Here is a 23,327-nt window from a genome sequence, read left to right on the forward strand (position 1 = left end):
CTCAAAAACATTTTGTACCATAATGAGAGTTCACACACACACAAAAGAAGTCTGCCAGGGTGAATTCACATTATGAGTCATGAAGGGGACATCTGAAAACTCTCGCTGTAGTACTTTTCTAATGTGTGCGTGTGCATAGCGACAAGCTGATGTTTCACAACTTTCTCCTCCTTTGAGGAAATATTTTCCAAGTCAGAACATCTGCTGAGGAAGTGCTGACCACATGCAGTGGATTCTGGGAGCAAGGCACAAACTCATTTTACTGGATAAACTGGTTGGGATTCATCACTGGCCTACGCTGACTGCAGCTGTGCCCTAGAAACACACCTTGCAAGGGAAAACTGGTAGTCCCAAGCAATCTGTAAGATAGCCTTTCTTCCCAACAGAGTTTGAAAACTGCTGCTACGGAGGATTTATATTTATATAAGATGGCAGCATGAAGTGCTTCTGTACAGTGTGTTCAGTCACTGCATTCCATCTCCACCAAAATTTTTGGATAGCTCAGTCGATAAGAGCATGTGACTCTTAATCTCAGCATTGCGGGTTTGAGCCCCACGTTAGCCAAAGACAATTCCTGCATTGCAGGGGGTTGGACTAGATGACTGTCGTGGTCCCTTCCAGCTCTACAATTCTGTAGCCACTGAACATAGGTAAAGGGACCCCTGACCATTAGGTCCAGTCGTGGCCGACTGGGATTGTGGCGCTCATCTTGCTTTATTGGCTGAGGGAGCCGGCGTACAGCTTCCAGGTCATGTGGACAGAATGACTAAGCCGCTTCTGGCGAACCAGAGCAGTGCACGGAAATGCCGTTTACCTTCCTGCTGGAGTGGTACCTATTTATCTACTTGCACTTTGACCTGCTTTCGAACTGCTAGGTTGGCAGGAGCAGGGACCGAGCAACAGGAGCTCACCCCATAGTGGGGAATCGAACCACCCTAGGCTCTGTGGTTTAACCCACAGTGCCACCCGTGTCCCTAGCCACTGAGCACACTCAAGCCTTATTGAACTTTTGAGAGATTTCTGACTCCCCCTCCCAAATATTTTCCATACATCTGCCAACCTTGTCTGCTGATAGACCTTCCTAGGTTGATGATGATCTGTAGTGTATTAATATTATTTTCATTATCATCCTTCCTTTCATCTCATTACGTTTAGCTATCTCTCGCCCTAAGAGGCCCAACCTCCCTCCTGCCTTTCAAAGACAACCTCGAACGAAGGCGCATGCCGCAAAGCACGATGGGAATCGTAGTCCCCCGCTCCCTCCCCAAGGGTCTCTTGCTCATTCTCCATCTTCTAGTAGGCGCATCAGGCTTGGTACGAGACGAAGCTTCTGGCCAATCGGTTCCTTTCCATAAGCCGTTCTTTTCCCCGCCCCTTTTCCTGCTGTCCAATGGGAGGGGAGGAGGCGGGGCGACGTTGATGGAGCGGCCAATAGGCAAGAGGCGGGCGGGGAGATTCGATGAGCTTTGATCTGAGACGGGAGGTGAGTAGGAAGGAGCGAGGGAGGGGAGGCTGCTTTGAATATGACTTTGGGGGGCTTCGCGAGGCTCCGTCCCAGGATGTGTTTTCAGGGCCATCCCCTTCCCCTCTGTGTCCTGAAGGATGCGAAGGAGAGTAACTCTGGCCACGTGCAGAGTGCTTTTCCTCCAAGGGGACACAAAACAGGGTTAGAGCTGGAATCATGTAGCCTTGGAGTGGACTGAGGGTTGCCAACTTCCGCACTGGCCCCTGAAGCTGTGCCTTTTAAGAGCAGCTGGATCTGCAAAGTTTATCTCCCGTGACAGCCACATCTTCACCTATTATTGTTGATTTTATTATGTTTTATTAATTTTTATTAATAATTATTTTAGATTTCTTACCTGATTTTCACAATGAAGTCCAAGAGTGGGTAATAATAATAATAATAATAATAATACAATATTCTATACAACACAATGCTTATTTTCATTGATCTACCGATATATACTGGGGCAGAGTTTGGTAAGATTGGTGCCCTGAGCCAGGACATGAGTGGCTACTCATATAAACACAGGTCATTGTTATTTCTATCTTGCCCTTCCCTCTCAAAGAATATTGTAGACCAGTGTTTCCTAAAGTTGTAGTACGCATACCCCAGGGGGTACAGGAAAGGGTTTCAAATGGTATATGACATATATATATATATATATATATATATATATATATATACACACACACACACACACACATATATATATAATAGATAAAATAGTATTATTAAAACTCCCCCCAAATTATCTTCCAAGAAGGGGCAGGCCAGTAAGACTAAATTTTCAAACCCAATTATTGTAAGTTTGGGAAGTACCATTGCAGATAATGTAATACTTGTTTTAATTTATTTACACACATATATATTGATTTTAACATATTGCAGTCAATAGGGGGAGCTGGGGTGTTTCATTTGTGTGTGCGTGTAGGTGTTTTATGAGGATGTTAATGTTTTATGCAATTTTTTAATGGCTCGATGCATTTCTGCTTATTTTTAAAAATGCTTGGAGACCTTGTACGAACAAGCGACTAGTAAATTTGATAATAGTAATAATAATATGTGCATCAAAACTTCACTAATTTTGCTCAAGAGATTGAAGCTAGGGTGCTTTCCTTCCTTTCTTTTCTGACCAGTTGGCACCCATCCTTGAGACCCCTGGATTCTAGGCCCAAAGCAGGGAGGAAGGAGCAGGTGCTTCTGCTATGTAGCTTGGCTGGAGATCCTGGATTCCTGAATTCCTTGAGAGGGAAGGGCAAGTGTAGCTCTGACTTCACCAACCTGGAAGCGTCCAGGTGTTTAGGACCGCACTCCTATCGGCTGCAGCCAACACCACGGGGGAGAGCTTCCTTCATTTTGGAAAGGGATGTTACTGGCCTTTCATGCATGTGTCAAAAGGGACATGGGTGGCGCTGTGGGTTAAACCACAGAGCCTAGGACTTGCCAATCAGAAGGTTGGCGGTTCAAGTCACCATGAAGGGGTGAGCTCCCGTTGCTCAGTCCCTGCTCCTGCCAACCTAGCAGTTTGAAAGCACGTCAAAGTGCAAGTAGAGAAATAGGTACCGCTCCGGCAGGAAGGTAAACGGCATTTCCTACATTGGCTCCCAGTACGTTTCCGAGCACAATTCAAAGTGTTGGTGTTGACATTTAAAGCCCTAAACGGCCTTGGCCCAGTATACCTGAAGGAGCGTCTCCACCCCCATCGTTCAGCCTGGACACTGAGGTCCAGCGCCGAGGGCCTTCTGGCAGTTCCCTTGCTGCGAGAAGCAAAGCTACAGGGAACCAGGCAGAGGGCCTTCTCGGTAGTGGCACCCGCACTGTGGAACGACCTCCCAATAGATGTCAAAGTGATAAACAACTACCTGACATACAGAAGACATCTTAAGGCAGCCCTGTTCAGGGAAGTTTTTAATGTGTGATATTTTAGTGTATTTTTGGTCTCTGTGGAAGCCGCCCAGAGTGGCTGGGGAAACCCAGCCAGATGGGCGGGGTACAAATAATAAATTATTATTATTATTCCGTGCGCTGCTCTGGTTCGCCAGAAGCGGCTTAGTCCTGCTGGCCACATGACCCGGAAGCTGTACACCGGCTCCCTCGGCCAGTAAAGCGAGATGAGCACCGCAACCCCAGAGTTGGCCACGACTGGACCTAATGGTCAGGGGTCCCTTTACCTTTACCTTGTTTGTTTGGAGGCACGGAGGAGGTTTTGCCTGTTATGGAGAGGACCTTTCTGAGCATCGTCAGTGTCTCTTCTGTGACATGGGTATTTTGCAGGGCCTGCTGCAGTCTTTCAGGTTTCCAAATGTGCCTGTGGAACTCCCCCAAAAAGAAAAGGTTGGGGACCCCTACGCCAGATGACTTTACTTTTAAAACACATTCAGAGCACACACACACCCTGCAAAGAATTCTGTGCACTGTAGTTTGTTAAGGGTTGCTGGGGCAGGGGAAGAAAACTACAGTACCCAGAAATATTTAAGGGACAGAATGTGCTTTGAATGTGCCTTCATGTGTACACAGCCATAACCCTCGCTCCTGACCTGTGCACATGTCAGTGCTCATTCTCACTGTTTATTAATTCTAACTCAGTGCTGTTTCATGGAATCTGGTGGCAGCTTTGCATTCAGCCGTAGCTTGGTCGCCGTAGGCGAGAAGGAACCCCATGCAGGTGACCAAGTGAGCTGGCCCAAGTCTCCACTCCTGCATCTGGGTGGCTTTAAACGTACAAGGCCTTACAAGGAGTGGTCCATCGCAAGGAGAGGTAAACAGGGAATCCTACTTTGTGATCATCTTGCTTGTTCCCAAGTTTTAGTTCGGGCCAGCCTCCTTGCTGCTTTGCCATGTGGGCCTCTCTACTCCCTGCTGAGCGCTGGCAGTGATGCGCTGGAACCTCCGGCTGTGCCAGGGCATTCTGCACACGGGACGGCAGAGCAGATATCTCCGAGCCATGGCAGCACAGAGCAGCGCCGCCGCTCCTGGAACCAGTGAAGGAACCTCGGATGGCACCGTGACAGCTGGGATCATAGTTATTGGGGACGAGATTCTAAAGGTGCGTGAGCTGCGGGAAGGTGTGGCAGTGGCCCTTGTCTTAGACGCAGTGGCGGCTGGTGATGCCCGTTGCGGGCTGGTGAGGCTGGAGGCAGAGAGGGCAACAGTAGGCAGAGCCAGAGGCAGTAATAGGCGGAGCCTGGATTCTAGGTTTGTCCCCATCTTTCTTCCTGCGAGAGCCAATGCAATTTAGTCTATATCGGGGTCCCCAAACCATAGCTGTCAACTTACAGATTTGAAAATAAGGGACCAGCAGCCTCGAAAATAAGGGATCAGCAGCCAAAATTAGGGATCAACAATTACTTTGATAAAATACATATTTTGTGGCATGCAAATGGCTTTAGATACCTATTAGGTCCATAAATTACCATATCGCATATATTCAACACAAAAAAACAGCAATAATTTGTTGTTGACAAAGGACAGCTGGACATAGAAAGGGCCCCATTACCTTCAGTAGCTTATTTAAGGGACATCATCAATAAGGGACAGCAGTGGGACATGGCGCTGGGATAAGGGGCTGTCCCGCCAAATAAGGGACGCTTGACAGCTATGCCCCAAACTAAGGCCTGTGGGCTGGATAAGGCCCGAGGGACTCGTTTATCCGGCCCGCAGCGACCCCTGCCACCCACTTTTACCAGCACTGTGCTGCACAGCTGCCTACTTCCGGGTCCGAGGAGCACCGGAAATAGCTTATGCGCAAGCGTTATTTGCGCACACGCAAGCATTATTTCCAGTGCACGCATCCTGATGTTTTTTTTGGGGGAGTGGTTAATGAAGTTTTCACAATACTATAAAAAAACAAACTAATTATAGGAACTAAAAGAAAGAAACTGAAGAAAAAAGGAACAGAAAAAAAGCTATAAGATACTCCCTCACCACTATATGTTTATTTGTTTTAAACCAATAATCCTATTGTTCTTTCCTTTTTGTAAACCACTGTGAGGTATTCTGCAATCAAGCGGTATACAAATATTATGATATAAATTAATAATCTGGCATCTGCATTTTGGACCAGTTGAAGTTCCTGAGTCATCCTCAAGGGCAGCCCCACGCAGATTGGATTGCGATAATCCAATGTGGATTATTAAGTGAAATATGTAATAGGATTGACGGGGTGAGCTCCCGCTGCGCTGCTTCTGCCAACCTAGCAGTTCAAAAGCACGTCAAAGTGCAAGTAGATAAATAGGTACCGCTCCAGCGGGAAGGTAAACGATGTTTCCGTGCGCTGCTCTGGTTTCTCCAGAAGCGGCTTAGTCATGCTGGCCACATGACCCGGAAGCTGTACGCCAGCTCCCTTGGCCAGTAAAGCGAGATGAGCGCCGCAACCCCAGAGTTGGCCACGACTGGACCTAATGGTCAGGGGTCCCTTTACCTATGTAATAGGATGCAGGATTTGGCAATATTTGTGGCAGACCTCTTCGCACTGACAGCTTTCTTGTTTCGGCAGGGCTACACCCAAGACACGAATTCCTTCTTCATGTGCAAGAGGCTTCGCTCGCTGGGTGTGAAGGTGGCCAAGATCTCTGTGGTTCCTGACGACGTGGCTGCCATCGCCAACGAAGTCTCGTCGTTCTCCAGCAAGTTCACCTACGTCCTGACCTCGGGCGGGATTGGCCCCACGCACGACGATGTGACTTTTGAGGCAGTCGCCCAGGCTTTCGGAGAGAAGGTCGTTGCCCACCCAGAGATGGTGGAGCTGGTGAAGAAGTTTTTTGGCAAGACGGGGGCTGACTGCCCCGAGATGAAGCTGGCCCGGGTCCCCGCGTCGTCACTGCTCAACTACGGCGAGGACGAGAAGACGGGCCGCCGCTTCCCCTACCCGCTCATCAGCGTCCGGAACGTCTACGTTTTCCCAGGCATCCCGTCACTGATGAGGCGAGCGCTGGATGGTCTTGGCCACCTCTTCCGCAACGAGAAGACCCAGTTCTGCTCGCAGGAGATATTCGTCAACTCCGAAGAGACCCTCATCGCGCCCATACTTGACCGGGCCAACGCCAACTTCAGACGTCGCACGAGCCTGGGCTCCTACCCGGATTGGGCCAGCAACTACTTCCGGGTCAAGCTCACTCTGGACTCCGATTCGGAAGAGGACCTGGAGGAAGCGGTCGCCTTCCTGATGAAGCACCTGCCGCCAGGGATCGTGGTGCCCCTGGTGGCCGATCCCGTCTCGCAGGCAGCCCAGGATGTGTATGCCTTAGCAGAATCTGGTAGGGGAATACAGTCATACCTCGGGTTAAAGGTGCTTCGGTTTAAATCTTTTCAGGTTGCATTCCGCGGTGACCAGGAAGTACCGGAAAGGGTCACTTCCGGGTTTCGCCGCTCGCACATGCGCAGACGCTCAAAATGACGTCACACCCATGCGCAGAAGCAGCAAATCGCGACACGCTCAGACGCGGGTTGCATTCTGCTCATGTTGCGAACGGGGCTCTGGAACGGATCCCGTTCGCAACCAGAGGAGCCACTGTAATGCCTGGCGTACGGCTGGATCTATGGGGATACAGGACCACGAGGTTAAGAATGCGGGACTATGCAGGGGCTGAAAGGAGAGGCAGCGTGGTGTAGTAGGCAGAGCAGGGGTGGGGGGACCTGTGGACCCCTTTAGATGTTGTTGGACTCCAACTCCCATCACTTCCACATGGCCTGTGGTCAGGGATGATGGGATTTGTAGTTCAGTGATGTACTCAGACTCCAGCTCCCATCAGCCCCCAGCCAGCATGGCTAGTGGTCAGGGATGATGCCTAGAATCTGTTTCAGCTACTGACCCAGCTGCTCCCCTGTCGGAACAGAGATAGCCTAACTTCTGTGGCCTACATTCTGGTAACCTCTAGGTTAGATTACTGGAATGCATTGTACGTACGTCTGCCTCTGAAGACGGCAGGTGCAGAATTTGGTGGCCAGGTTGCTCACTAGGGCAAGATGGTTTGAGCATTTAACCTGAATCTTGGCTCAACTGCACTGGCTGCCAATTAGTTTCTGGGTCCAATTCAAAGTGCTGGTTTTGACCTATAAAGCCTTGAATGGCTCAGGACCACAAGGTGCAACTCTCTCCATATAAACACTCCAGGGCTCTGCATTCATCCTCTGAGGCCCTTCTTCATGTGACTCCTCCATGTGAGGTCCAGAGGGTGGGGCAACACGAGAACGGGCCTTTTCTGCAGTGGCTCCCCATTTGTGGAATGCTCTCCCCAGAGAGGCCTGCCTGACACCTTCATTAATTGGCTGATAGAACATGAGACTCTTAATCTCAGGGTCGTGGGTCTGAGCTTCACGCTAGGTGAAAGGTTCCTGCATTGCAGGGGTTTGAACTTGATAACTCTTGTGATTCCTTCAAACTCTGCAGTTCTGTGATTCTAGACACCAAGCAAAAGCGTTCCTCTTCCCCCAGGCCTTAGGCTCATTAAACAACCCACGGCCTTTTAAAGTGGGGCAGGGTATTGTTTCTGTTTGATATTATGGTAAGTATTTTTGTGTTTTTATATTGTGAAGTGCCCTGTGATCTTCCGTTGAAGGGCAGTATAGAAATTTAATAATAGTAATAATGATGATGTCAAAGTTCACCAATGGTCAAGTCTTGTCAACTTAAACTACCTTATAAGGTTGTTGTGAGTACAGTGGTACCTCGGGTTAAGTACTTAATTCATTCTGGAGGTCCGTTCTTAACCTGAAGCACCACTTTAGCTAATGGGGCCTCCTGCTGCTGCCACGTCACCGGAGCCCGATTTCTGTTCTCATCCTGAAGCAAAGTTCTTAACCTGAAGCACTATTTCTGGGTTAGCGGAGTCTGTAACCTGAAGCGTATGTAACCTGAAGCATATGTAACCCGAGGTACCACTGTATAAAATATGGAGGGCAGAACCATGCACATCACCTTGGTAGCTCCTAGGAGGAAAAGGCGGCAAATAAAAGTAATAATGTTTTTAATTCTTATTACTATTATTTTTCAAAGACCCTGTTTCATCCTAGTTGCTTTTACCTCTCTGTAGGTTCCCCTCTTGGCCAGAAGGTGGCAGCAGCAATTCGGACCATCGAGGAAGCTTTGGATAAGTACGCCCTGTCAAAGCTTTGTGTCGGATTCAATGGGGGAAAGGACTGCACAGCCTTGCTTCACCTCTTCCATGCTGCCGTACAGAGGTACTTTGCATCCTCTTCTTTCAGTATTTCTCATTCGGGCTTCCCTAGATTGGGACCAGGCGAGGGTTGTTTGTTTTAAGCCTTTTCTAGCCCTGATTGCATAACAAATCACACAGCTTAGTCGTTTCCCAACTTGTGGAATTTTTCAACAAGGCAGCACAAGTTTCTAGTCCTCATCACTGGCTTATCTGCATTTTTCTTCTTCCTTTCTCTTTCCCCCATTTCAGATTTGTTTCTTGGAAGAACGATAAAAAACAAAAAATACAAATCAGGAGGGGGCAGGTGCCCATTTGTGGCTTTTTGAGGACCTCAGAATCAGGGCTTGTCCAGCATGAATTTTTCTGCCTGCAAAGGCAGCAGCTGTTAGCAATAAAGAGAACCTCCTTATTCCGAAGCAGTCTATCGCTGGGTGCCAGTTGCAAGTGGGGAAGGAGAAAGCACATTTTCTTTCCTTGCCTGTGGACTTCCCAGAAGCTGGCCCCCATGAGGAATGGGGTGCCTTGGGGGTGGCAGGGCAGACATAGCTCATTGGCGCAACACCTGCTTGGAATGCAGAAGGCCCAGGTTCAACCCCTGCGTCTCCAGTTAAAAATAAAACCAGTTACCTACTAAGAGGGAAGAAGACGGTTCTCTGCCTGAGAACCCTGGAGAGCCGCACTGCCAGTCAGAGAAGGCAATTCTTGCCTAAGTGGACAAATAACCTGGTATAAGGCAGCTTAGTGTGGGACGTGGGTGGCGCTGTGGGTTAAACCACAGAGCCTAGGACTTGCCGATCAGAAGCTCGGCGGTTCGAATCCCCGCGACGGGGTGAGCTCCCGTTGCTCGGTCCCTGCTCCTGCCAACCTAGCAGTTCAAAAGCACGTCAAAGTGCAAGTAGATAAATAGGTACCGCTCCGGCGGGAAGGTAAACGGCGTTTCTGTGCGCTGCTCTGGTTCGCCAGAAGCGGCTTAGTCATGCTGGCCACATGACCCGGAAGCTGTATGCTGGCTTCCTTTGCCAATAAAGCGAGATGAGCACCGCAACCCCAGAGTCGGTCACGATTGGACCTAATGGTCAGGGGTCCCTTTACCTTTTAAGGCAGCTTAACTGGTTCCCACTGAAATGAAGGGTCCTTGTATTCTCTCTTTCCCACCCAGGCGGTGTCCGGAGAGGTTGGAGAAGCTGCAGGCTCTGTACATCCGGATTGTGTCCCCGTTTCCTGAGATGGAGGAGTTCATCGAAGACACAGCCCAGCGGTACAAAACTTGTACTTTCATTCCGGGGGGCTGGTGTGAAGTCCCTTAACAGGCAACAAACAAAATGATCGGCACCTTCGTTTGTTGTATTCCTGTATTTTGTGTTTGTTTTGAGAACCGCCTAGAGGACTTTTTGGAAATGGGAACAGCACTGTAAGCTGGCATTCTGGGGGATTTGCTGAGGCCCCAACATCCCGGCAGGACTCCTTGCTGTTTCCACCATAGCTGTCAACCATCCCTTATTTGGTGGGAAAGTCCCTTATCCCAGCACTGTGTCCCGCTGCTGTCCCTTATTGATGATGTCCCTTAAATTTCCTGGGTTTCAAAGGAAGCAGCCCCTCTCCCTCCCTCCCTGCCGGCCAGGGAGGAGGGAGGCTCCAACTGTGTTGATTGGCTGCGTTGCTCACCCAATAAGTAGTCTAAGAACAACTGGGGGGTGGAGCTTGCATGCCTTGTGCCGATCAAATCGGCCGCGTTGCCTGGGGACTCGCCTTTGCTCAGCACTTCCCAGCGGAGAGGTGATGGTGGTTTTCCTTGCTGCATCCCCTTTGCCGGGTTGCTGCGCTGTGGGAGCCACCGCTTGAGGCTTCGTTTGGCTGCTGGCTGGGCTTTCTGCCTTTGTCTCGGAGGGGCTCAGAAGTTGAACATACCTGTGCTTGGAAAATCCCTTATTTTGGCTTCTGATCCCTTATTTTTGAGGCTGCTGGTCCCTTATTTTCAAATCTGTAAGTTGACAGCTATGGTTTCCACCCAGATCTAAAATGCAGCAGTCCTCAGCGATCGCCGTCATTGTTATTAAATCTGTTGCGAACGAAAAGGTCTTCTTTGTCCGGCACCAAAAAAAATATGTTGGCGTCAGGTGAGACTCCCTCTTCCTCCTCCCGCAGGTACAACCTTCAGATGTGTAATGTCCACGGGAACATCAAACAGGCGCTGGGCGACCTGAAGGCGCAACAGCCGCAGATAGAGGCTGTGTTGATGGGCACCCGTCGCACGGACCCTTACTCATGCACCTTGACGCCCTTCTGCATGACGGACCCCGATTGGCCCCAATATATGCGGGTCAACCCTCTCCTGGTATGTAGCAAAGGCGCCGTGGCATGTCAGAGGGGACTGGGTAGGTCTGTGGGGGTTCCTCAGAGGCATCTCGCCCAGTAAGCAGAGATGATGATGATGATGAAAAATTTATTATTTATACCCCGCCCATCTGACTGGGTTTCCCCAGCCACTCTGGGCGGCTCCCAACAAAATATTATTATTATTACAATAGTACCTCTGGTTGCAAACAGGATCTGTTCCGGAGTCCCGTTCGCAACATGAGCAGAATGCAAACCGCGTTTGCACGGGTTGCGATTCACCGCGTCTGCACATGCGCACGACGTCATTTTGCGCGTCTGCGCATGCGCGAGTGACGAAACCTGGAAGTAATCCTTTCCAGTATTTCTGGGTCGCTAAGGGACATAACCTGAAAACGTACAACCTGAAGCAAACGCAACATGAGGTATGACTGTAATAATAATAATAATAATAATTAATAAAGCGTAAAACATCAAACATTAAAAACATCCCTAAACAGGGCTGCCTTCATATGTCTTCTAAAAGTCTGGTAGTTGTTCTTCTCTTTGACATCTGGTGGGAGGGCATTCCACAGGGCGGGCGCCACTACCGAAAAGGCCCTCTGCCTGGTTCCCTGTAACCTCGCTTCTCGCAGGGAGGGAACTGCTAGAAGACCCTCGGCGCTGGACCTCAGTATCGGGGCTGAATGATGCAGGTGGAGATTGCAGCTAAGGGTCTGAGTGTGGAAGGGGGGAAGCGTGGCCACATGGCGTGGCTCCCCCGGACTGCCACCAAGCACCCTGGTATCAGCCACAGATTGAGCTCTGGGCTTCAAGGGCGCCACCTACGCTGCTGTATCTGCATCGTAGGAGAATCCCGTCATTTGACCCCCCCCCCAATGGACCAATCCCGGTCCTCCAGCCCCTATAAAACATTGGCTTCAGATCTTGCTTCTCAGATGTCATCTGCGCTATGCACTTAAAGCAGGCTAGAGAAAATTTACTTCAGCTTGCTGCTCTTTTATTAGTTGCGCTAATAAGGAAGATAATTCACCTTCGTGCTATGTAAAAATCGAAAACGCTTAACATCTGTATTTCTTTTTTAGTATTCCTCTCTTGTTCACTGAGCTTACTGGTGATGACCTTTATCCTTTCGTATCTTGTCATCTAAACCGTTTTCCTGGCCTTATTTATCTCCCTTGCCTCCCATGTGTAATAGAGGTTTGCTAAAGTGTTATCCTGGAGAATGCAGTTTGTGTGGATTGCTAACAAAAAAGGATTGGGGGGGGTCAGTTGTCTTGTGGGGGATAAATAGTTATTTGATCTGTTGTTACTTGCCATATTGCATTTGCCAACCTTTGCGATAACTGCCTCTGACTCAAAAATGACAAAACATGCTGAATACTTTTTTATTATTATTCTGTTCCTAGATAGTATTATTGAGAGTAAATAAAAATATACACCGAGAAAGGCATGGCTTCCCCAAAAGAATCCTGGGAACTGGAGTTTCTTAAAGGTGCCGAGACTCCCCTCATGGAACTACAATTCCCAGGGTTCCCTGGGAAGAGGGACTGAATGTTAACCCATTCTGGAAATTGTAACTGGTTTGTTTGTTTGTTTAATGCACCAGCCTTTGTCAAAAGATTTCAGGGCTGTTCACAAGATAAAAATACAATATAAAAGCACAACTAAATAGTTAAAGCAGAAAAAACAAAACGATACTGCCTCATCCCATAAATACATTTAAAAGGCTGTAGGATATTAATCCATCGTGAGGTGAATAGGGGTCTCCTAATGGCACCCTTAGGGATGCGGGTGGCGCTGTGGGTTAAACCACAGAGCCTAGGATTTGCCGATCAGAAGGTCGGCGGTTCGAATCCCCGTGACGGGGTGAGCTCCCGTTGCTCGGTCCCTGCTCCTGCCAACCTAGCAGTTCGAAAGCACGTGAAGTGCAAGTAGACAAATAGGTACCGCTCCTGCGGGAAGGAATTTGCTGGATAGCTTCCTAGAGTAGAGGAATATGAAGGAATGTGATCCCTCCTGATTACGTTGCTCTCCTTTCCCCAGGACTGGACATACCGGGATATATGGAAGTTCCTTCGCATGCTCTACATCCCTTACTGCATTCTTTATGATAAGGGGTAAGAACAGATGGAGAATTAATAGCAATAATATAGCAAGACCGACTCTACCCCAGCTGGGTGATTTGGGACCCAGGGTCTGGGTGTGATAGATCCAGGAATGCAGCTTAATCCAGAAACTGCAGTTAGTGGTTACCGTATTTTTCGCTCTATAGGACGAAACTTTTCCCCCTCCAAAAATGAAGGGGAAATGTGTGTGTGTCCTATGGGGCAAATGCAGGTTTCGCTGAAGCCTGGAGAGTTCCAGGGAGTTCTCCAGGCTTCAGGAAGCTATCCGCAAGCCTTTGGAGCGCGGTGGGAGTTCCCGCCAGGCTCCGAAGGCTTGCGGATAGCAGCCTGCAGCCCAGGGAGTGCAGCGCCAACTCCCGCTGTGCACCCTGGGCTTCACCCTGGAACTCCCGCCGGGCTCCGAAGGCTCCCAGCCCCGCGGCTAAAAACGAAGCCAAGACAGCGAGCGGGATCCACCCGCTCGCTGTCTTGGCTTCTGCCAAAGCCGCGCGCAGCCTCTCCTGGATGGATCCCGCTTGCTATCTTGGCGTCTTTGCTCCTTGGGGCTGGGGGGGGGATAAATTTTTATTTATTTATTTCCCCCCACCCCCCAAAATCTAGGTGCACCCTATGGTCCGGTGCGCCCTATAGAGCGAAAAATACGGTAATTAATGCTGCAGCACAATTGCTGACAGGAGCGGAACCTTTTCAGCACGTAGCACCTCTGCTGGTTTCCTGCTTGCATCAAATTCAAGGTGTTACTATTAGCATAGAAAGCCGTTAACAGCTTGGGACCGATTTACTGGTGAAATCATCTTACCTTCATATATGCCCACATGAACTGCTCCGATTTGCAGAACCGGCACCATTAGGGGTGTCACATAATCCTCGTTCCGCATTTGTAAGAAATTGATCTTTTAGTGCGGCAGCACCTACACTTCGGAACCCCCTGCCTGTGGACATCAGACAGACACCTTTGCTGGACTCTTTTTAAGCGCATTTTTGCCTAAGCAAGTCTATCCAGTTATCCATGTAGACATGCATTTTAATCTGGTTTTTTTTTTTATAGCAAATTGTTGATTTCAATTAACTTTCGAATGTTTTAAATAGTTGCTTTCCACTCTTCTTACCTCATTGTTTCATTCTTTTCATAAACCATTTCATGGGTTGTTGTTGTTGTTTTTTTACAATCGAGCAGTTTGTTACCATTTTGTGCAAGGGAATAAATGTAAATAAGTGCCGTATTTTTCGCTCTATAAGACGCACCAGACCATAAGACGCACCTAGTTTTTAGAAGAGGAAAACAAGAAAAAAAATATTCTGAATCGCTGTGCAACGATCCCGCTTGCTGTCCTGGCTTATGGGATAGCCGCGCACAGCCTCTCCCGGGCAGGGGATGAAGGCTCCCCCTGCCCGAAGAGCCTGCGCACGGCCAAGCAAGAAGCCAGGACAGCCAGCGGGATCGCAGCCCAGGAGAGGCTGCGTGCAGCTAAGGCTCCCCCAAGAGCCGCGCTGCCTTTAAAGAGCGTGCGGAGTGTGTGTGTGGCTCTTGAGGGCTTTTCCCCAAGGCTGCCCTTCCCCCTCCTTGGGGAAAAGCCCCGAAGAGCCGCTCACACGCTCCACGCGGCTCTTTAAAGGGAACGCTGAGCAGAGCCTCCCGCTTGCATTCACTCCATAAGATGCACACACATTTTCCCTTACTTTTTAGGAGGGGAAAAGTGCGTCTTATAGAGTGAAAAATACGGTAGATGTTCTAAGGCTCATTGGAGATGAAGTACCCCTGCTTGCTGTGGCTTAAATCCATCTTGTCTCTCTTCCCAACCCCGACCCCTCTTGACAGCTACACTTCGCTTGGGAGCATGAGTAACACACAGAAGAATCCAGCCCTGCGCTATACGAACGCCGCAGGGCGGGAATGCTACCGGCCGGCCTATGAGCTGGAAAACGAAGAGGATGAGCGCAACTCCCGCCACTGAAGCCTGGCTAGGCCTGATGCTCGTTGCCCCGGCAACCGCTGGCCAGCGCTGGAGAGCTGACAAGGCCTGAAGCCTAGGTTGGTTAAGGCTTGGGCCAGGCCGAGGCAAAATGGCGTCGGTGCCACTACTACCGCTGGGCCATCAAGGGACTGCTCTCACATCGGCAATGTGATTGGCCAGCCCTGTCCTTGTGACAGTTGGCTGTAGGCACTGTTCCGTCCATCATGTGAGGGGACAGGAGACCCTGGGAATAAACTCTTTGCCTCTTTGGGTTATGTTCTGCTGTGTGTTTTAACAGTGGGGTGCGGGCAAGGTGGAGTGAGATACGAGCTCTGCAGGGTCCAATGGTGCCAAAGAGTAGCGCTTGAATCCTTTGACCTTCCCACACCCACAAATTTGCCGTATCAGGGGCAGGGAGCCTGGCGCCATCTTGAGGTTGCTGAACCACAGCTCACATCAGCCCCGACCATTGGCCGTGCTGGCTAGAGCTGATAGGACTTGGGAGTCTGGCAACATCTGAAGGGGCGGCCATCCCTGTGCTAAGTGCTGGAACCAAAGGCCCCATCTATACTATACTATACGGCTTCCCGCAAAGCATCCTGGGAGTTGTAGTTTGTTGAGAGTTACAAGGAGACCCCCGCTATTCCCCTCCCAGAGCTAACAATTTCTAGAGTGGTTTAACTGGAGCTCGGTGAGGGGCTACAAACTACAGCTCCCAGAATGCTATCTGTTTAAAGTGATACGATACTGCTTTTAATGTCTGGTATGAATGGGGCTCAAGTCTGTTTTTCAAACCTATTTGATCAAAATTCACTCTAGAAGCTATTCCAACAAAGCTGGGTCCAGTTTTGAGGATGCCCTGCGGAAAAGGTCCTGTGATTCACCCCCTCCTGTCAAGCGAGCCGAGTAGGGCTTAGGGACAGGGAAGAAATGCAACTGAGCTCATATGGCTGCTTCACATCTCCTGAAACAATAAGGGAACTGAAATGCACACTTCTCTGAATTTTGCATTGCAGTTCTCAGGCCAACAATAGAAAGAACAAGGGAAGGGAAGGTAAAGGGGAGCAGGTGGCGCTGTGGTCTAAACCACTGAGCTTCTTGGGCTTGCCGATCGGAAGGTCGGTGGTTCGATTCCCTGTGATGGAGCGAGTTCCCGTTGCTCTGTCCCAGCTCCTGCCAACCGAGCAGTGCAAAAGCACACCAGTGCGGTAGATAAACAGGTACCGCTGCAGCGGGAAGGTTTCCGTGCACTCTGGCACTTGTCACAGTTATCCGTGCGCCAGAAGCGGTTTAGTCATGCTGGCCACATGACCCGGAAAGCTGTCTGTGGACAAACACCGGCTCCCTCGGCCTGAAAGCGAGATGAGCATCGCAACCCCATAGTCGCCTTTGACTGGATTTAACCGTCCAGGGGTCCTTTACATACCTTACATACAGCAACACAAATATTTGGCTAAAATGTGGATAGCAATGCACCTATTAGTGAAAATAACATACCGAAATGCATTCTGTCAGGGGAAACTTTTGCACAGAAAGATGTGTATACTGGGAGAAATTTGCACTAGAGTATGGATTTATTTTTATGAGGACGTTTAAAAACAGATTTGCAGACCAATGTGGAGGACCGAATACTAGAAAATCGAGAAGCAGAGAACTGGCACTGAAACTGACTGCTCTGCGCAGCCCTAATTCAGGGCAGCCTTTTTAATTACCCATAATGCCCCAGCGTTACAGAACGTCAAGGACTATGGGAAGTTAAAAGGGTGGGTCAAAGTTGAAAATGAATTTATGGGGGGAACCTCTGCTGTTGTGAATATCCTTGTGAGTGGGGAGAATGGGCACAAAAAGGGGATCTGCCCCCCACCCCCACGTCGGGATTGGCATCAATTTCAGTAGGCTGGAACAATGTAGGTTGTGAAAGCAGTTAAAAATGGCCTTTTGTGCCCCTGCTTAGATCGAAACCGCCCTGCCTAGCCCCTCAGCTGCCTATAATGTTAAAAAAACAACATTTTGGTGGTGCATTCCCCCGCATCACACCTGCATTGTGGCTAACAGCTTGCGCTGCGCACAAGACTCCCTCCACACCACAGACCTCAAATCAGTGGTTTCCTCATGACGGGAAGGAAGCGTAGGTCACCTGTTGAATTACAGGCCGCTTTTCTAACAAGCACTGATTCCGCCTTGTCATAATAAACCCACAAAAACAACCCTATTTGAAAGAATCGGCGATGGGGCTTTCCAGCACTAGAATGTAGGATTCTGTGACACTGAGATGCCCTTTTGGTTTGGAAAGGGTTTCCGGGTAGGGGGTTTCTCTCCACATGTGACAAGAGAGGGGACTGTTCTGGTATTAGGCTAGCTAGCGAGGGCCAGGCCTCAGCAGCACCCAAAAGCAGCCTTGTGACCTCTTGGATAACACAGAAGTTTCCAGCGATTTGCACAAAAGGACAGCGTCGGCATCACACGCCTGCTTAAAGCCAGCTCTGAGCCAGCCTCCCCAGAGTTGAAGATGCATCTTCCTTTGCAGAGGTTTGCAGCCCCACATCCGTGGGTCTTGGCGGCCCTCACGGGCCCCTACTTTGGCCGCCCAAGGGCCGCACGACCGCTTGCCCTCCCCTACTACAAAAGCGGGAATGTGGTCAGTCTGGGTTACTGGGCCCTGCAAGCTCTCCGCGAATGTCTGTACGTCCTGCTCTGCTGCTGGTGCCTGAAGGAGATTCTGGACTAAAGCGTGTCTGTCTCCCATGGGTGCCTGGCCTTGTGGGCTGTGCCATGCTGAGATGCCAGGCTCCTGCGCCACCTTACCCTTCCGGGCGAGCCTTTGCCCCAGGTTCTCCAGATCTTGAAGATTCCTCCTGGCTGCTATGTTGTAAGCCACCATACCACGTAAGTTTGTTTTTGTTTGTTTTTTACGCTTCTCAATCACCTAAGGCCGCCTAGACCAACCTGGACTACAACTCCCATCATCCACTGTCATTTGCCATGCTGGGAATTGTAGTCCAAAAGATCCGGAGGGAACCAGTTTAGGGAAGGGAGCGATCATAAGCATGCTGGTTTCTTTGCTGCCTGCCTGGGACCGCAGAAGTGGATAACTTTGCCATGCTGTAATGCACATTTGGGTGGGAGATCTAGTTTAATAAGGTTGCTTCTGCGTAATATAAAAAGCTGCTCTCTGTCTTGCATCCATCTCACCAGTGATGTCACTCTGACTGGCAGCAGCTCTCCAGCATCTCAGGCAGAGATCCTTCCAGTTACCAACCACTTTGCTATTCTTCAGCCTGATGCACCCTCCAGATGATGTGAGACTACAACTCCCATCATTCCCTGCCAGATTAACCAATTGTTCTGAATGATGGGAGTTGTGACAGCATCTTTTTAATGTGGTCTTTTAAATGGCTGTAACAGGCCCTGGGACCTTAAGGTAAATGGTGAGTAGGAAATCAAAACACTACTACTACTGTTTAATAACAGACAATTATGATTTAATACTACTACTGATCTGGGACACGGGTGGCACTGTGGGTTAAACCACTGAGCCTCTTGGACTTGCCGATCAGAAGGTCAGCAGTTCGATTCCCCGCGACAGGGTGAGCTCCCGTTGCTCTGCCCCAGCTCCTGCCAACCGAGCAGTTCAAAAGCACACCCCAAAGTGCAAGTAGATAAATAGGTACCACTCCAGCGGGAAGGTAAACGCCATTTCCGTGCGCTGCTCTGGTTTCGCCAGAAGCGGCTTAGTCATGCTGGCCACAAGACCCTGAAACACTGTGGACAAACGCCAGCTCGCTCGGCCAGTAAAACGAGATGAGCGCCTGTCAGAGCTACCCTAGGTCCCAGCTCACAAAGGACCAACGCTGCTTCGTTGTTAAGTATAAAAGTCTTTATTGAAGTTCAGTTTCACTTCCAGAGCCGCAGCGCGCAGCTCTACGTCTCAAGTGTCAGACCGCTGATGCTCCGTCTGAGTCTCCTCCCCCTTGACACCAATTTAAGATTCTAGCCTTGCTCCACCTTCTCCGCTGCTCCTTCCTCCTCTGGGTCCGCCTGCCCGCCGGGGTTCCGCCCTTTCTAGCCTCTTCTCCCGCTGATTCCCCTGAGCCGTCTCCCTCCCTCCGGCGGGCTTTAGGAGCTGGTTCCCCATCCGGGTCTCCTGCTGTCCCGCGCGCCTGCACATTTGAACTTGGCGCGCGCGCCCAGCCAGCAGCTTTCCTCCTGACCGTTTCACTGCTGCTGTCACTGCTTCCCCCTTTCGGGGGGGCTAGCTGCAACTGACCTCCCCTCCGTTGGAGGCGTGGTCAGCCCTGACTCCCTCTCTGGAGGAGACACTGCCCCTGACACATGTGACTCTTCCCCCCCACCACGCTCTGGTGGGGAAACTGGTCCCGATCCTCCACTGCTGCTTTGGGGTTCCCCTCTGGCTCCTTGTTTCTGGTGCGTCCCCCCTGGGACCCCCCTTGCCCTGACCATCGGCGCCCCCTTCTGGGAATCTTCTGATTCGCTGGAGAAGCTCATGGAATCTCTCGGGCCACTGTCATACTCCCCTACGCTGCCCTCGGATTCTTCCCCTTCGCTCTCCCAATCCTCTCTCCCCAGTGCTCCTGCTCCTGATTCCCTGACAGCGCCACAACCCCAGAGTCGTCCGCGACTGGACTTAACTGTCACTGGTCCTTTACCTTTTTACTGCTACTGATAATGATAATTTCCTACATTTATATCCCTCCTTTTCCTCTATGGAGCTCAAAGTCCGTTGAAAGTTCTCCTCCTCATTTAATCCCCACAACAACCCTGTGAGGTAGGCTAGGCTGAGAGGCAGTGACTGGCCCAAGGTCACCCAGTCATGGTTGAGTGGGGATTTGAACCCTGGTCTAGCACTCAAACCCTTGTAAAACTGGGGTCACCAGCATCAAATGATGATGATATAGATCATGGGTAGGCAAACTAAGTCCCAGGGGCCGGATCCAGCCCAATCACCTTCTAATTCCAGCCTGCGGATGGTCCGGGAATCAGTGTGTTTTTACATGAGTAGAATGTGTCCTTTTATTTAAAATGCATCTCTGGGTTATTTGTGGGGCATAAGAATTTGTTCACTTCCCCCTCCCCCAAAAAATATAGTCCGGCCCCCCACAAGGTCTGAGGGACAGTGGACCGGCCCCCTGCTGAAAAAGTTTGCTGACCTCTGATATAGATCATAGAATCATAGAATTGTAGAGTTGGAATGGACCACAAGGATCATCTAAGTCTAGCCCCCTGTAATGCAGGAATCTTTTGCCAACACGGGACTTGAACCCACAACCGTGGGATTAAGAGTCTCGCGACTGAGCTATGCTGGCTGTGTTCTACTTGTATATTTGTAAATACAGTGGTACCTCGGGTTAAGTACTTAATTCGTTCCGGAGGTCCGTTCTTAACCTGAAACTGTTCTTAAGCTGAAGCACCACTTTAGCTAATGGGGCCTCCCGCTGCCGCCGTGCCACCATAGCACGATTTCTGTTCTCATCCTGAAGCAAAGTTCTTAACCCGAGGTAATATTTCTGGGTTAGCAGAGTCTGTAACCTGAAGCATATGTAACCTGAAGCGTATGTAACCCAAGGTATCACTGTAGAGCAAATGCCACTCTTAAGGCTCCCTGATTGTCTCATCCAAAGAAAATAAGCTTAGTAGTGCTGCCCCCTAAACTTCTGTCTGCTCCAGGAAAAGGGGTGTGCACAGCAATAAAACACACACATATGAGTGAGAAGGGCAGGGGTTTGAGACTAGGAAAGTTTTTGCTGGAGAAGCCCGTTTCCCAAATAAATAATAAACCAAGTAGGCTAACCAATAACAGGCTAGAGCAGGCATAGGCAAACTCCGGCCCTCCAGATATTTGGGACTACAATTCCCATCATCCCTGACCACTGGTCCTGTTAGCTAGGGATGATGGGAATTGTAGTCCCAAACATCTGGAAGGCCGGAGTTTGCCTATGCCTGGGCTAGAGTATAGGCAACCAGTGAACGCTGCTAGGTTTTGCTCACTAGATTCTCACCAGGAACCGTCTGATCAGAGGAACAGGAGTTTAGGGCAGAATAGTTCCCCCCCACCCTCGACTGAACTTCTATTCTGTTTCAGGCTCCTGAGATGTAAACAGGACCAAAATGAAATAAACCAGCAACACCCAACCACCGATATAACCCAGTTCTCTGAGAGTGATGAGGATAAACGACGGCTTGGCTCTGGGAAAAGGAGAGAGACAAAAAAAGCCGGTGTCTGCACTGGATTTCCGTCAGCTGCCGGGCTGGGGACGACTCAACAGAAATAGAAGACTCCAAACAAAGATATACAGACTCCCAGCCTGTATCCGGCTGGATCATTCAAGGGGGGAAAACAACGTACATTGTCCTGGAATTCCACCACTGCAGCTTAGGGAGACCTTAAGCCACAGATAGGAAACCTGCAGCCCTCCAGATGTGGCTGGACTACAATTCCCAGCTTTCCCGAACCATAGGCTGTGCTGGGTTGGGGCTGATGGGAGATGGAGTCCAACACCACACCCTTTTTTCCAGCACAATGCCAGTAAGTGCATTTGAGACGTGTTCCCTGACTGGTTGGGACATGGGTCTAGGACAGGGTGGGAAAGTGGCTGGACTACAACTCCCATCTTCCATGAGCCATGCTGAAAGTTGGAGTCTGACAACTTCTGGAGATGTCCTCTATCAGTATGCCTAGGAAAACAGGGCTCCTGGGGCAGAGGGAATTTCAGCCACTGCTGCTGCTGGTTTTGCATGGTGAGGATTGGAGGGGAGGCAGCTGAAATGCCCTCTTCAACACAGTTTAGAAGAGCCAGGGGAGCCTTATTCTACCTTGCATGTTCTCACGATGACTTCAGCCTGTTTTAGTGCTTCTCACACACGCATGAACCATATTAAAGCAAAATTCCCTGCATGTAGAAACATAGTGCGCCAAGGCAAAGGGGTCATCAGACCTCTTGCCCCTGAGGTGCTGGCTTTCTTCATGCAGGGGGTTTTGTTTTGATTTTTTATGGGACAGGGGAGATTCATGTGACCCCGCCCCCTGCAATAAAACCATCATGCACAGTGGCATTTTGAAGTGGTCTGTGTTTGCGGTGATTATAGGCTGAATCTGATTTTTAGAGAGGGTTGTGTTGTTTCTGATCCAGATACACAAGGTCATTAGTGTTAAGTTGTGGGTGAACATATCAGATGACACAGCGATTCTTCAAACAGCTCTTGTTTATTCAGAGGCCAGAACAGAACTGAACTGAAGGGTTCAGCCAGCCTGCTTATATATAGCTCCAGTACCACGTTATTGTAACAACTTTCTAAAACTATCCAATCACTGAACGTCACTTTCGATCCTTCATTTGCATAACTATCTACAGTATCCCCCTGCTGGCCCAGGGTGAGAACTTCAGTACATAACAATTATATTGCCTCTCTGTACCAATGGGTTCCTGGGGCTACGCAGTTTGCAAAGTTGGCTTCTTGCAATCAGAATGGAGTTGGGGTGCCCTGGACTGACTTTTCCCATGTTCCCCAAGCGAGTTCCCAGAGCACCCAAGAGGGGAAAGGTGCAATTCGAATACGCCTCCTGCCCCCTTCCTTGGAAGTGCCTGCCAACCCCTCCAGCCTCCTGGTTCAGCCCTTCCTCTGTCTCTAATAAACGCTCATGTAGCCTGAAAAGCTAATAAAGTATCTTTGAACACTGGCTATATTTTCATCAGATCAGCACTTCTTCACACAACGAACTTGCAGAACTCCCTGCCACAAGAAGTGGCAATGATCGAAACTGCCTCAGATGGCTTTTAAAGAAGCGTTAGGTACGTTAGCAGAGGAGGATAAGCCTATCGATGATGATAAACCATGAGATCAAAATGGAACTGCCATGTTGGGAAGCAGTCTATCTCTGAATAGCAGGTGGTAAGGACAAACAACAGTTAATGCCCATCTTCTTCATAACACTGAGGTCCAGCTCTGAGGGCCTTCTGGTGGTTCCCTCACTGTGAGAAGTGAAGTTACAGGGGACCAGGCAGAGGGCCTTCTCGGTAGTGGCACCTGCCCCGTGGAACACCCTCCCACCAGATGTCAAGGAAATAAACAACTGACTTTTAGAAGACATCTGAAGGCAGTCCTGTTTAGGGAAGTTTTTAATGTTGGATGTTTCATTATTATTATTATTGTTGTTGTTGTTTATTATGTAACCTGTGTAAGCTTCCCAACTGCATCTGCCTGGCCACAGCTGGAAACAGCATATTAGGAT

General features: G+C 49.7%; 1 protein-coding gene and 1 long non-coding RNA gene across 3 annotated transcripts; both read left to right on the top strand.

The window, feature by feature from the left end:
* Window positions 1-1,434: 1,434 nt before the first annotated feature.
* FLAD1 (flavin adenine dinucleotide synthetase 1) lies at window positions 1,435-15,352 on the top strand. 2 transcript variants are annotated; one of them, XM_083591268.1, is made up of 8 exons: window positions 1,435-1,483; window positions 4,308-4,550; window positions 6,000-6,759; window positions 8,536-8,683; window positions 9,821-9,919; window positions 10,807-10,996; window positions 13,042-13,115; window positions 14,944-15,352. In XM_083591268.1, the coding sequence occupies exons 2-8, from the start codon at window positions 4,380-4,382 to the stop codon at window positions 15,077-15,079; spliced, it is 1,578 nt and encodes a 525-aa protein (XP_083447394.1). In that variant the 5' UTR covers window positions 1,435-1,483; window positions 4,308-4,379; the 3' UTR covers window positions 15,080-15,352. The 2 variants fall into 2 exon arrangements, with proteins under 2 accessions (XP_083447394.1, XP_083447395.1); XM_083591269.1 differs by lacking the exon at window positions 1,435-1,483 and having other exon boundaries at window positions 3,116-4,550.
* A 1,532-nt stretch (window positions 15,353-16,884) lies between these two features.
* On the top strand, window positions 16,885-22,775 carry LOC310752004. The gene is made up of 2 exons (XR_014542780.1): window positions 16,885-17,965; window positions 21,180-22,775. It is a non-coding gene; the product is annotated as an uncharacterized lncRNA (long non-coding RNA).
* Window positions 22,776-23,327: the final 552 nt, after the last annotated feature.

This window comes from Podarcis filfolensis, assembly GCF_964270895.1.
Source record: "Podarcis filfolensis genome assembly, chromosome: 16".
Taxonomy (NCBI): Eukaryota; Metazoa; Chordata; class Lepidosauria; order Squamata; family Lacertidae; genus Podarcis; species Podarcis filfolensis.

Coding starts and splice junctions, on each gene's coding strand:
- FLAD1 (XM_083591268.1), top strand. CDS start 4,380: ATGCGCTGGAACCTCCGGCTGTGCCAGGGCATTCTGCACACGGGACGG. Junction 4,551..5,999: donor TTGGGGACGAGATTCTAAAG/GTGCGTGAGCTG, acceptor TTGTTTCGGCAG/GGCTACACCCAAGACACGAA. Junction 13,116..14,943: donor TGCATTCTTTATGATAAGGG/GTAAGAACAGAT, acceptor CCCTCTTGACAG/CTACACTTCGCTTGGGAGCA.